This window comes from Sciurus carolinensis, chromosome 10, assembly GCF_902686445.1.
Source record: "Sciurus carolinensis chromosome 10, mSciCar1.2, whole genome shotgun sequence".
Lineage (NCBI taxonomy): Eukaryota > Metazoa > Chordata > Mammalia > Rodentia > Sciuridae > Sciurus > Sciurus carolinensis.
In genome coordinates, this window is record NC_062222.1 from 61526698 (window position 1) to 61541384 (window position 14687).

The window sequence follows — 14687 nt, forward strand, 5'->3', positions numbered from 1 at the left end:
TGCTTTTTTCTTTCTTTCCTTTGGTACCAGGGATTGTACCCAGGTGCATTTAACCACTGAAGCCATATCCCCAGTCATCTTTTGTATTTTATTTAGAGACAGGGTCTCACTGAGTTGCTTAGGGTCTCACTAAGTTGCTAAGGCTGGCTTTGAACTCAAGATCCTCCTGTCTCAGCCTCCTGAGCCACTAGGATTACAGGCATGCACCACTGCTTACAGCTGCTTTTTTCTTTTTGAGATGTGGTTTTGTTATATTATCTAGGCTGATTTCAAACTCATGGGCTCAAGTGATCTTCCCACCTAAACATCCCAATTAGCTGGTTGTACAGATGTGTGCTGCCCTGCCTGACTACTTACCATTGTTTTTTCACTATCAATGCAAACATCAATATAATGAAAAAGGAAAGTAAGGGCTTAATATTATTATAACAATTATTTTGACCTTGCAGACATCCTGAAAACATGTTGGGGAATCCCTATAGGTTCACAGACCACAGTTTAAAAACGATTAAGAGTCCAAAGTTGTTTATAAAATATCAAATTTCCAATATAATAAATAATCTATTATTAGCATAGTGCTGAATATGTGGATTTGTTTATCTGGACTATATTTAGAAGTAACAAACAGTAAAAAATAGCTAAGAGCCAAAAAAAAACCACCAAAGAAGGTATTTCTAATGTAATGATTTTTGCCCCCAAGGAAACAAGTCCTTTTAAGTAGCATTATAAAGGAAACAGGAAGCACACATACAAATATATAAAAGTGAAAAAAGAATGATGAAAAGCAAAAACATTACAAAGAAAAGACATCTGCTACTATTCAACTTTGACGTGTGCTGAATGCCTTCTGTGTTTAAGGCACTATAGCAGGAAGTAGGGGATATTAAAAAAAAAAAAGTTATAGTTCAATGTGTCTAACACAAACTAACAGGAGTCAAACAGCCATGTATACAAATAACAATGAGACATAATTTGTCCCATGAAAAAGGAATAAAATGTTAAATGAATAAGAGAGAAAACAGTCTGTCCTTCCACATAAAAATAGTTTAAATGGTTATTTTGTTTTAAAAAAGATATTTTCATTAGCATAAGCAAATGTCCCATTAGTAGTATGCATGAGAAGACAATCCTATATCCTCAGTTTTTCCAGTAACCTTGTAATCACTCATTCTTAAGGCAAGTACACAATGAAGCAAAATAAGCATTTAAGTCTACCATTGATTTGTTTTTGAGGGGGATAAAGACTCTCAAAAACAAAAACATCACCATTGGGAGATTATGAATTCACAGAGAGAGTTTAAATCAATTTGATAATCAGTAAGCAAAGGCTATCTTGAAAAGCAGAATAAAAACACATGAACCTTTATACCCATGAGACAGACTTTTGAAAACTTGCCTTTTTTTTTTTTTTTTTTTTTTGGTGGTGCTGGGGATCGAACCCAGGACCTTGGGCTTGGGAGGCAAGCACTCTACCAACTGAGCTATCTCCCCAGCCCAAACTTGCCATTTTTAATATTCTAATCATGTATTGCTCCAAACTGTTCAAATCACTAACATGACAACTTATTTACAGAGCAGTTCCTTTGAATGCCAACTAAAACACATCATAAATTTGTCTTTTTAAAAGAACAAACTGATTGTAAAAACAAAGGATTATAAAATCTGAAGTCTTAATTTGAAGGTCATAGTACAGGGAAATAACCAAAGCATCTTATAAAAGATAAACCCTCCAATGAAAGCTCTTTAAAAAAAAAAAAGGGGGGGCAATGAATATGCTAAATTTAAAACTGGAGGGCAATCTCTAACATATTCTAAAATGAAATGTGAAAGAAGAAACATTTCAGGTTTAAGTTCAAAGAAAAGGCAAAGAGGTAGAGATCTAAGTAATTGGTACAGCATTTGCCTATCATCCTGTGTGAATCCCTGAGTTAGATCCCTAGCACTGCATTTAAAAAAAAAAAATTAAAGATAACTTTTAAAATGTAAAAGAAAAGACAGTCATGCAATTAATAGGGACCAATACAAAAGCATTAAACCTTCGAGGGGTACTTTTTAATAATAGCTGTTATACCTACAATAAAAATATGTGATATATCACAACCATATACTAATTAAGAAACGCATAATCACTGGAGAATATAAGGCAAAGACAAATGAGGCTTTAATGCAAGCTCTTAATAAAGAAAAGGGCACAAAAAAAATTTAAGATGCAGAACAGTGTTTTTCAAATATTTTTGACCGGGATCCACTGTAAAAGATATATTTTAGATTATGACCCCAAAGACTCTAGAAACTCTTACTATAATTAATACACTTTGATGATTTTCTACTACTTACTCTACTCCATTAACAATTACCTATATTTAGTCAAAACTCAAGAAACTGATTTTATGTCGCAATATTTATGACCCAGTTTGAAAGACACTGATATAACAAAACTCATCTATTATTTAGCATATAATTAAATCTACACTTGAACTATGTCTTTTTTTCAAGTATCCTTAAAACTCACAGAAACAAACAGTATTATTACACAACAAAGAGAATCTCAGTAAATTTCCCAAAGACCACATTATCTGGTCTCAAAACAAATTACAAGTCAAATTACATGTTAATAAAAACATGTAAGCAACATTTCAGTCACTTGTAAATTTAAAAAAAGGGGGAAAAACATAGAAACTACTTTTAAATAACCTTTGAATCAAAAAAGAAGCAACAAAAACACATCAAAACCTAGGATATATCACATTTATGTCTTGATACTTAAAAATTAAAATAATCTGATAAACTAGTATAAGAGTAGAGAAACAGGGCCAAGTTTATAACTCAGTGGCAGAGTGCTTGCTTAGCATTGTGTGAGGCATTGGGTTCGATTCTCAGCACCACATACAAATAAATAAAATACAGGTTCATCAACTTAAAAAAATATTAAAAAAAAAAAGATTAGAGAAACAGATTAATGGCCCACAGGATACAAAGACTAGACTGGGATCCACTGGTAATATTTTAAGGTAAGGAAAATAATTTTTCTGCAGGGCGTGGTGGTACACTCCTATAATCCCAGTGACTCAGGAGGCTAAGGCAGCAATTTAGTGAGACCCTGTCTCAAAACAGAAAACAAACAGGTCTATGATATAGCTCAGTGGTAAGGCACCCCTGGGTTCAACAGCCAGTACCAAGGGGGAAAAATGGATTTTTCATCAAATGCTTCTGGGACACCTGACTAGTAACCGGCGAATAATGAAACAAGGAGAAAATTATACCACTCTTTCTTTAGTCCTTTAAACAAAATGAATGAGATTTAAAGTTAAAAATCAATGTGAAACCCACAATGAGATACCAAATCACATCCTTCAAGTCAAATATTATCAAAAATAGAAAACAGCCAGAAATGTAACCTACTGGCAGAGTCAGAGTGCATGCTTAACATGTATGAATTCTGAATTCAATTCCCAGTGCGTGCACACACACACAAAAACCAACAACAACAAAAATTAAAAAACCCACTAACACCCAAATTTAAACAAAACAAAAAACCATATAGATTATAACAATTGTTGGCAAGGATGTTATGTGGAGAAAAGGAAAGCCTATACACTGTGGCAGGAATGTTTAATGGTGCAGCCACTATGAAATAGTATGGGAATTCCTCAAAAACTTAAAAATAGAACAGAATTACCACATTATCCAGTAATTCTACTTGAGGATATATACTCAAAATAACAGAAAGCAGAGTCCTGAAGAGGTATTTGTATATCCATATTTATAGTAGTACAATTTGTAACAGCCAAGAGGCAGAAGCAACCCAAGTGTTCACTGACTGATGAACAGATAAACACATCATATCACACACACACCAGACACAGGATATTATTTAGCCCTAGAAAGGAAGGAAGTCCTGAAATATTCCATAAATAACACGGCTGAATCCTGAGGACAATATGTGAATAAGATAGTCAACAAGACCAACAGTGTATGATTCCACTTTGATGAGGTACCTAGAGTAGATAAATTCATAAAGACAGAAAATACAATGTGGTTTCAGAGACAGGAGAAACAGGGAACAGGGAATAGTAGATGAACAGGTCTAGAGTTTCAGTTTTGCAAGATGAAGAGCTCTGAGAATCTTCTACAAAACAATGTGAATGTACTGGACTGAATATACTGTACACTTAACTGTACACTTAAAAATGGCTGATGGTAATTTTTAACCTTGTGTGCATTTCTCCACAATAAAAATTTTTAAACAACACAAACCTGCTAGAAGAATATGGGCTAACATATTTATAACGTGGAAATGCCTCTCTGATCAGAACCCAACACGCAGGTGTCTTAAAGGATGAACAAATTGATAACATAAAAAATATAAAATTTGCTGTGCTCTGTGGCTACTTGGGAGGCTGAGGCAGGGTGACTGCAAATGTGAAGCCAACTTGGGCAACTTAGAGGGATCCTGTGTTAAAATGAAAAATTAAAAAAGACTGGAGATAGAGCTCAGTGGTAAAGGACCCTGGAATTCAATCCCCAGTACCAAGACAAAAAACAACAAAAAAAGTGAAGCTTTTATGTGGTAAACAAACAGAAGTTTAAATGTTTGTGTAACCCCCTAGAAACTGGTATGTTGAAATCCTAACCCCCAACGAATTTGGAGGTAAGGTCTTTAGGAGGTGACTAAACTATAGGGACAATCGAACCTTCATCAATGTTAATGATTTATGAAAGAGGTCAAAGAGATCCCTTGCCCATACAAGTACGTGAGTTACAGAGAAAAGACTGCCCTCTAGAAGTGGGCCCTCAACAAATACTGAATGTCCTGGTGTCCTGATGTAAGAATTGAATTTCAGTTGCTTACAAGCTACCCAAGCTATGGTAATTTGTTATAGCATATCTAACAGACTAAGACATATAAAATTTTTTTAAAAAATGGAAAATGTACAAATCATTTATCAAAAAAAGAGACACAAGAAAAACATACAGGAACACAGAAAAAATCCAAATGGCTAATAGATTTAAGAAAATGTACTTTACCTTAAAGAATGAAGCAATAAGGTACTTTTGCCTCATTAGCCTGATAAAGGTTAAAAAAAAAGTTTGAAATACTTTAGCCAAGTATGAAAAAGAAGACATCACAAAACCAAGCTGTAATAAGGTACAAAATAGTAAAATTTTGTGTAGGGTAGTTTGACAATAACTAACATTAATTATGCTCCCTTTGATCTGACAATTCCATTTCCAGGAATTTTCGCACTGATTGCACATGTGCAAAATAGCTTTGAGGAAAAAAGAATGGTTACTAACACATTTTTTGTTGTTGTTATTGTTTGTTTGTTTGTTTTACAGGGGACTGAACCCAGGGGTACTTTACCACTGAGCTACATTCCCAGTCCTTTTTACTGTGAGACAGAATCTTGTTAAATTGCTGAGGTTGGACTTAAACTTGAGATCCTCCTGCTTCAGCCTCCAAATCACTGGGATTATAAGGCATGTAGCAGCATACCCGCTATAGCACTTTTTTTTAATACTGAAAAAACTGAAGAAAAAAAAAAAAAAGACAAAATGACTAATGGACATCAACAGGGAACTGTAAGGAAGTATAACAATATACTGTATAAGATACTCTGTACTCATTAAAAAACTGAGGTATAGAACATTTTATATTTTATTTAGAGACAGGATCTTTGCTGGGTTGCTTAAGGCCTCACTAAATTATTGAGGCTGGCTTTGAATTCACAAACCTTCTGCCTCAAGGCTCCTGAGCTACTGGGATTAGATGTGTGCCCCACCACACCCAGCAAATATAGCATAGTTTAATATGAAATGACATAGAAAGTATTAAAAAAAAAAACCTTTTAATTAACAGCAAGTTGCACTATAACATGTATATAATACAATGCTATTTTTGCTTAAAGTCAAAAGAAAAAACTGACCCATATACACAGAGGGAAAAAAAATCAAAAGAATAAACATCAGAACCAAAGATCACAGAACATTATACAATGCTGTACCATGTAAACTTTTTATATAACATTTTGATATAAAAAGAATAGCTAATCATGTGAAGTAAGAGGCAGAAAACAAAAACACAATGTATATTTAAAAGGCACTTAAGGAGATAGTATGTAGCATGCTTGCCTTAGCATGCATGAGGCCCTGGGTTTAATCCCTAGCACCAGAAATAAATAAATAATTTAATTAATTAATTAATTAAATGCACTGAATATTTATACTACATGAGTACTTAATTGTAGTTTCTATCAAAACAATTCAGCACTGACCCTCTTACCAACTACTATTTTCCAACTAAACAGACATTAAGAATAAAGAATGACCGACTAGCTGAGCACAGTGTCGCACACGTCTATAATTCCAGTGGCTCAGGAGGCTGAGGCAGGAGGATCACAAGTTCAAAGCCAGCCTCAGCAATGGTGAGGTGCTAAGCAACTCAGTGAGATCCTGTCTCTAAATAAAATACAAAATAGGGCTGGGGATGTGGCTCAGTGGTTGAGTGCCCCTCAGTTCAATCCCTAGTACCATCCCCCCCACACCCCCCACCCCCGGCAAAAAAAGAATGACTAACTACAGACAATTCACATTTAGCCCCACATATCTAAAAAGGACTTGGTGTTATTCAATGGCTACAAAATTGTGAAGCTAAAACAATAATACACTCATACATACCCTTTATCATTCAAAGATCAACCCATCTTACTAATGGCAAGGATGACAGAAAACTCCTAAGCGAAGCCAGGCAAAGAGGAATAAAGTTCAGAAAACTGCTGTCTTACCCACGATCACACAATCTGTATTTGTCAGACCAATGCTCTCTGGAAGCCTTTTTAATAACAGGTATTTAAAAAATATCTCTCACTTATTAACAACTTCCAGCATGACATCCACCTCAAAGTGCCAACCACTTTAGAGGACTGAATCTAATTTACCAAGAAAAAAAACTTCCCCAAGCATATACTGTAACTTTGCTCTATTCCAATCTCAAAAATCGATCGATGAACCCATCTGGTTTTATCTCCTTCAATTTTTCCTCCTAGGTAAAATGTGTCTCAGTTCCTCTGAAAGTTAAACTGTCCAACTGTGCTTTAGTTCTCAAGTCTTTGATGTCTCTCTTTGAATATCTCCTTCCTTTTGTCCTTTTTCTCTTTAGTTGTTATCTTCCTCTTGACTAACATATCTCTTCACGACACTACATTCCTATCAAGCTATTACTTCCCCTCCTTTCTTGAAAGAATAATCTTCATCTCAGCATTCTTCTGAAACTGTTAAAAGTTAATAGTAGCTTTTAATTTCCCAGGCAAGGGGTCTCAGATGATCTCCATACAACTTGACCTCTCTACACCATTACTCCTCATTATATTCCAAACTGGTAGTGTTTTTTTTTGTTATCTTTTTCTGACTTCTAGGACAACTATCTAATATATGACTACTCTAGTCATCCTTTTTATCTTTCACTGGTTTTCCTGCTTTCGCTATCCAGCTTTGATATTTCTTACTATACACTCTACTGGGGATGTCTTTTGTTAACTACAACTATGACTCCCAAGTTGATTTCCTCAGATTCAGATCACTCTCTGAACTTCAAACTCTACCTTGGTACAGAAATATGACAAGTAACACAAATTCAGTGTATTTTAGTGTCTTTCCCCTAAAGGTACTTCCTAATTCAGTTGGTAGTGCCAATTACCCAGCTGTCCAAGCATGGAACATTTACCTTTAAATTATTCACATTCAATTGATCACCAAATACATGTCATATAAAAACTCCCCTAAAATTCTTCCTGTCATTCCTTATTGTCAATTCCCTATATTGAGATTTTAATGAATAGAATTCCTTCATTAACAGTCTTTTCATGCTGAAATGCTCGATGGTATATGATAAGGTCCATCACACTTTGCACAGCAGAGAAAGGTCCCTAACAACCCACAGTTTCTATTTTTATCTTTTGAGGTTCACTGTCTTAAAACCTCCTCTTTCACAGGTAACAACCTCTTCCCATCCTCTACACACATACAATAGAATATTCAAGGCAATGCTTATTTCCAACCTTTCATTATTTGTTTGCCGCATAAATAATGATTACACTGTTCAGAATCTACTCCAAAACTCATCTCCTTGTGACTTCATAATCCTTCCCAGTTGCTGGGTGAGGTGGCGCACGCCTGTAATCCCAGCTGCTCAGGAGGCTAAGGCAAGAGGATCATGAGTTCAAAGCCTGCCTCAGCAAAAGTGATGTGTTAAGCAACTCAGTGAGACCCTGTCTCTAAATAAAAATATAAAATAGGGCTGGAGTTGTGGCTCAGAGGTCAAGTGCCCTGGAATTCATTCTCCTATTACCCCCCCAATCACACACAAAAGGGCTGGGGATGCGGTTACGTGCTCCTGAGTTCAATCCCAGGGACCAAAAAACAAAGAAATCATAATCCTTCCCAGGAAGAATGGGGAAATTAATCATCTGTAAATAGACAGTGATTCTACCTTGCTTTAGTGTTTTTCTCTATTATGTGACTTATCACACTGTATATATTTACATGTCCTTTCCTCTTGTTGCTCCTGAAGGTCATGCTTCACTCCTAAATTTCTTCTTTATACATAACACAAAGCTCTCCTCTTTCACTTATTTTACATTATTTTAATCCTTCTAAAATCTATGTATGCCCAAGTTAAAGAAAAAAGAGAAATAATGTGTAAGTAATAATCACTGAAATCTTTGGGCACTGTTGAGAATAAAATAAATTGAAGAACTGGGGAAACAGTTTAGTGATAGCATGAGCTAGCATTAGTATGCATGAGGCTCTAGGTTTGCTCTTCAGCACCAAGCAAAAAATCAAAACAAAACCTAGATCAACAGGTTAAGTGCATGCCTCTCATTTAGGTGACCATTAGGGAGCCTGTTCTGTTCCAAAAACAGTTTTCAAGTATCCATACCTACAAAATGTCTAATTGTTGGGGACTGTGTCAGGGTCCTAAAAAGGGGATATACTTAACTAATATTACTTTCTCGTCACGTAAGAATTTTACTTCAATACATTTATTGAGGGTTTAATATATCAGTCACTGTTCTGAGCAATGAGGATGAGCAAGTTAACTAGATAAAAATCTCTGCTTTCATGGGGCTTATATTCTAACAAGGAAAACACATACATAATGTCAAAAGTAGTGATAAAAATTATGAAGACACATACAGCAGAGTAAGCTGGGGCTGGGGATAAGGGAGGAGTTGTTATTTCAAACACATTGGTGAGAGAAGGCCTTCTAAAACAGATGACATGTCAACTAATGTGAATGGAGGAGTTGAGTCATATGCAAATATCAGTGGAAAGGGTCTTCTAAGCAGAACAAATAAAATAAGCAGAAAGAATAAATGGAATGAAGCAAACATGAGACCATGCTTGGCATACTGAAGAAACAATGTGGCTGTGGCACAGTAACTGAAGAAGAGTGGTAGAAAATGAAGCCATGCTAGGCACAGTGACGCACACCTGTAATCCCAGCTCTTCGGAAGGCTGAGGCAGGAGGATCACAGTTCGAGGTCAGCCTGGGCAACTTAGCGAGACCCTGTCTCAAAATAGAATAAAAAGGGCTGAGACTACAGCTTGGTGGTACAGCACTTGCCTGACACGCATGAAGCCCTGGGTTTAATTCCCAGTACTGGAAAAAAGTAAAAGAAAAAAAAAAATGAAGCCATAACTTCTATTAGGTATAACAATAGGATTAGTTGGAAAAGAAAGTGAATACGGGTGTTTGGGGCATAAATAAATTAATACAATATTATCCCACAATGGCAGTATGAGAAGTTACCACATGACAAAAAAGTAAGGTCAATTTTCACGTCTTACTGATGATTCTCCTATCTCCAATACCAATCCTGACCTTAAATCTAACTTCAGCATCTCATCCTTTCCACAGATCCAACACTCCATTCACTATATTTCCCACTCCTCCCCAGTAACTGCCGTAGCAGTTGGGGGCAGGACCTTTAATTCCTACTTGAATTCTCAAAGACCTGCTCAATGGCTTATAATAGCTACTTCCTACCTATTCTTATGGACAGCCCTATCATCTTTCTTTTTAATTACCTACACTAAAAACTTTTAACATTCAACCTCTCTCATTCCTACCATCAATCTAATTGTGAATGGGAACCAGGAATATAGCTCAATGGTAGACCACTTGCCCAGCATGTGCCAAACCCTGGGTTCAACTCCTACTCCACAAACATAACAAAACATAGGAACTAAACAAATCTCAAATGCCTGTTTCTTTTCCATTTCTACTGATATCAGTAAGCTCGGATTATAAGAACTTCCTAGATGATGTCTTTCCCTTCAACCTCTACCCATTATCAACACACAGTACTCAATACTGCTAGAAGTTTTATAAAACATTTTCATCCTTTTACCATACTAGTCATACGACTACCATACTATTCATTGGATACCTACTTAACCATAATGTTAAGTCTAAACTTCACCTTAATTTTCAAGACTCCCTAAAAGTCACAGTATCATTTACAACAATCATATCTTAAAGTACTCCACTCCTACAGTAAGATGGGTTCTAACCATTCCCAGGACAAAATTAATTTTCATATTTCCTAATTTTAAGAATGACCATGTGCTGGGCATGCTAGTGTATGCCTGTAATCCCAGAGATAAGGAAGCTGAGGCAGAATTGCAAATCTGAGACTGGTCTCAACAACTTAGCAAGGCCCTAAGCAATTTAAGTAAGCCCCTGTCTCAAAATAAAAAATAAAGAGAGCTGAAGATTTGGCTCAGGGGTAGAGCACCCCTAGGTTCAATCCACAGTACCAAAACAACAATAACCAAGTAAAACAGAAAAACACATTCTGATTAGGAAAGGTTATTAAAAATTTCATATTACAAATATTGACAAATAACTAAAACAGTCCACTGAGCCAGGCCCAGTAGCACACGCCTGTAATCCAGTGGCTCCGGAGGCTGAGGCAGGAGGATTAAGAGTTCAAAGCCAGGCTCAGTAACTCAGTAAGGCTCTAAACAAGGCAGGGAGACCCTGTCTCTAAGTAAAATACAGAAAAGTGCTAAGGATGTGGCTTAGTGGTTAAGAGCCCCTGGGTTCAATCCCCAATACCAAAGAGGTGGGGAAAGTTCCACTGAAATCCAGTGTACAAAGTGCTTTTACTTTCAGAACTGACAAAAATCTCCGGATCTCAGATTTTAAGTGCCTTGCCCAGTGTCCCACCTTTAACTAAAACGAATAGAGGCTTCTAAGGACTCAAAATCCCATACCTAGAACCCAGCCCTTTCCTGCCCTGTTTACATAAGAAACAGATGGACAGCACTAAGAAAACACTAAATACCTGGACCTTGAGATATTACCTATAGCATTTGTTATGCAAATCAAATCTCTACTGAAAGAATGAACAATGAATATCAAATCAAAGTCATTTGACCCTTCAGGTGTATCCTACAGCATTTATACAAGTTACAAACTTTTGAGAGAATCAGTCTTTGGAAATGTGACTCCTAATTACCTCAATCCAACCTACAAATCATTCCACAAAGTTCTAACTACACCAAAATATTCTAAAATTTTATTCTAATGATAACTTGTAGGGAATCTGTCATCACTTTTACAGCTAAGTAGAAGAGTAGCAGAGAAAATACCATGGGTGAAAATACATATTTTGCCAATCTTTCAGGTGATATTAATTTAAAAGCTGCTTGTAAAATACTGAGTTTTCCATTAAAAAAAGTATTACAGGGCTGGGGTCGTGGCTCAGTGGTAGAGCACTTGCCTAGCATGTGTGAGGCACTGGGTTCAATTCTCAGCACCACATATAAATAAATGAATAAAATAAAGGCATGCTGCCCATCTATAACTACAAAAAAAAAAAAATTAAAAAAAAAGTATTACAGAAAAAAAATTAAAACTTATAATGCTCTTTTTACCTTTCACTGTATAATATGATGATTAAAAGTTTATGCTCACGAATCAGGATGTTCAATTGTATCATGGCTCTACCAAGTCCCTAAAAATTTAACCTCTCATGGGGTCATTTCTGCAAAATGTGAATAATACTTATCTTATAGGATTATTGTGCAAATTAAATGACAGAATGTAAAGCACTTAGTAGTATACCTAAGAAAATGGAATTCAAAAATATCTCTGTAATTGTTAACAGTTCATTAAACATATTAAAATAAAAATTTTAATTTTTGTCCTATTCTCAAATCCTGCCTATAACAATCTGTTAATATGGTTAAAAATGGTTTTGTTCAACAGGAAGAATACCGATGATGCAAATGACATTCTAGGGACATCCAGGAAGTCAGGTGGAAATAATATACAGAAAATGATCTGATCTTTATTTGTACAGAGATTGTCTTCAGGTACCTCATCTACAACTAGCTTAATTTTTGAAAGAATAGAATAAAGAATCTCTGGTCAAATAAAGCCTCAGAATGGGCGTGGTGGCACACACCTTAATCCCAGCAGCTGGGGAGGCTGAGGCAGGAGGATCGAAGATGGGAAGTTCAAAAGCCAGCCTCAGCAATTCAGCAAAACCCAGTCTCTAAATAAAAATACAAAAAAGGGTGGGGGTTGTAACTTGGTGATGAAGCGTCACTGGGTTCAATTCCTGCTGTACCAAAATAAATAAATAAATAAATAAATAAATAAATAAATAAATAAATAAATAAATAAATAAAACAGCCTCAAAGTCTACCACAGAAGTAAGTCACCTACATTCCTCTTTCAGTAGCCATTCTGAGCTAAGGACGAGCTAAAATCTGCTTTTGACTTTTACCATTGGGCTATGTTCCAAGAACATGAGTTCTTAAAAGTGAAGAAACAAAAGACTGGTGCTCAGATACTTGGTACCTGTGATAGTACCTAAGCTGTATTTCAAAGGGCAAACTGGAAGATAATGCATCAATTCATAAGGCGTTAGGAATAAAAAATACAATCTCTTCTGGCTTTCGTCCTTTAAATTTTTCTTTGATGCTACATCAATTTGCAACATTGTAACTCACCTGTTTTTTCAGTTATATCTGAATCAGGGGTGTTTGCCCTGCTAACTTCCCCATCAGCATTCTCCTCTTCAGCACTAAGAGAAATTGGTGAAGAAGGGCCAGGCTGGGAGGGCTGGGGGGTTGCTTCAGGAGCTTCCTCAATTTTACTCCTTTTCTCAAAGCGAAAACGGTCCAAATTGAAAAGATTCATTTTGGTGGAAACGACCACGCTGAGGGTGGGGGGACTTTAAATGAACTATCTGCCGGGGGAAAATAAAGAGGAAAAGAGGCCATGAAAACAATATACAATACAAAGCCCTAGTACTTCATTCCCAAGGCAATAAAGGGCCCACAAACATGCCAGAGGCTCAGAACTATTATGGCTGCCCTTCATTGTTAAGCCATACCGACCAGAAGCTGGACAGGAATATCTTTTTTCAATTTCCATTGCTTTTCACTCCCCTTCGCGCGTCCCCCCTCGCGCCCCGCCTTACTCGAACCACGAGCTGACCCTCGTGCAACCTCCTCTTACCCCAGCACGCGCAGGCACGTTCCCCAATCTAACCCCCCAGCGGGCCGCGCGCCCGCCCACAGAGAGAGGCTGCCTGCACTACCGTGCCTCCTGCCTCGAGAAAGGACCTGCCAGGGCCCGCGGTTCGACACTGCGGGGACACAAAGGGGCCAAAGAAGGGGAGCGGCGGAGGCCGTGCTGGCGGGCACCCGCCCGGAAGTTGACGCGGCGCGATCCCAGCTGAGAGGAAGCTGACAGAATCAAGAACACACGGGGAGGTTCAGAGGTAGATGTGCTGGGACATCTCTTTAACACTCACTCGCTGCCCGGTCTGTTCGCTATCTTTTTTCCTTCAGTACTTACGGTCTTGCAGCCTCGGTGCGATGTACCAAGGTTAAAAGAAAGAAGTAATTCCCGGCGTGAGGCGACGGTAGCCGGGCCGGGACCTTCCAAAACAGCACAGAGAAATCTCTTTAGAGAGCGCCGAGTGATGACGCAACACGCAAACCAGGCTTTTTTTCTTCCCAAGCGACGCGCGAGCTGAAAATGTCTCGGCGCGCGCTGTTGTCATGGTAACTCGTACCCGCCTCTGCCTGGTTCTAAGGGTGGGATTGTTCTGTATGTACATTTGTTCTGCTTCTCCAATTTAGCTACAGAGTTGTTAAATAGAACAATAATAAATAACAATGATAATAAATAGCATAGTAATTATAATTAATGTATATTTTAGTATAGAACATAGATGGCATAATAATATTGTATTAAATATTTTAGGTGAATAATCTCACCTTACAAGATAACCATATTTACAAAACGAGGAGACTTAGGCCTGTGAATATTAAATAATCAGTAAGGGACAAATATCAGACGATGTTGAATTGCAAAACATTTGACCTGCCTTTTTACCGTTGGCAGAACGCTTCCTAAAGAGGAATATTGCAATTTACCTCTCTTAATGGAAATATTACCTTAAGAATATTTACTCCATTGTCCCCACGTTAAACAGGCGATATTTTTGAGTTGGCATTTCCCATAAGGAGGAATTGCTATAAATAATTATTCTGCCAAATAAATCAGCCAATGTTCACTTAAATTGCATTCTTTTTTTTTTTAAATATAAATCAGTGTTGTTAATTGATGAACCCATAATTTTATCCAAAATGAAGTGTCA

The 14687-nt window shown here is 37.0% G+C and overlaps 1 protein-coding gene across 3 annotated transcripts in view; it reads right to left on the reverse strand.

The window, feature by feature from the left end:
* Smarcad1 (SWI/SNF-related, matrix-associated actin-dependent regulator of chromatin, subfamily a, containing DEAD/H box 1) overlaps positions 1 to 13995 on the reverse strand; it is an 83419-nt gene extending 69424 nt beyond the window's left edge. For 2 of the 3 annotated variants that reach the window (XM_047566199.1, XM_047566197.1), the window contains exons 1-2: positions 13538 to 13738; positions 13027 to 13265 (exon numbers count right to left, since the gene is read on the reverse strand). In XM_047566199.1, coding sequence (XP_047422155.1) covers positions 13027 to 13216 — 190 coding nt within the window. In that variant the 5' untranslated portion in view covers positions 13217 to 13265; positions 13538 to 13738. Of the gene's footprint in view, positions 1 to 13026; positions 13266 to 13537; positions 13739 to 13879 lie in introns of those variants that run through there. The other variant, XM_047566198.1, reaches the window with a different exon arrangement.
* Positions 13996 to 14687: the final 692 nt, after the last annotated feature.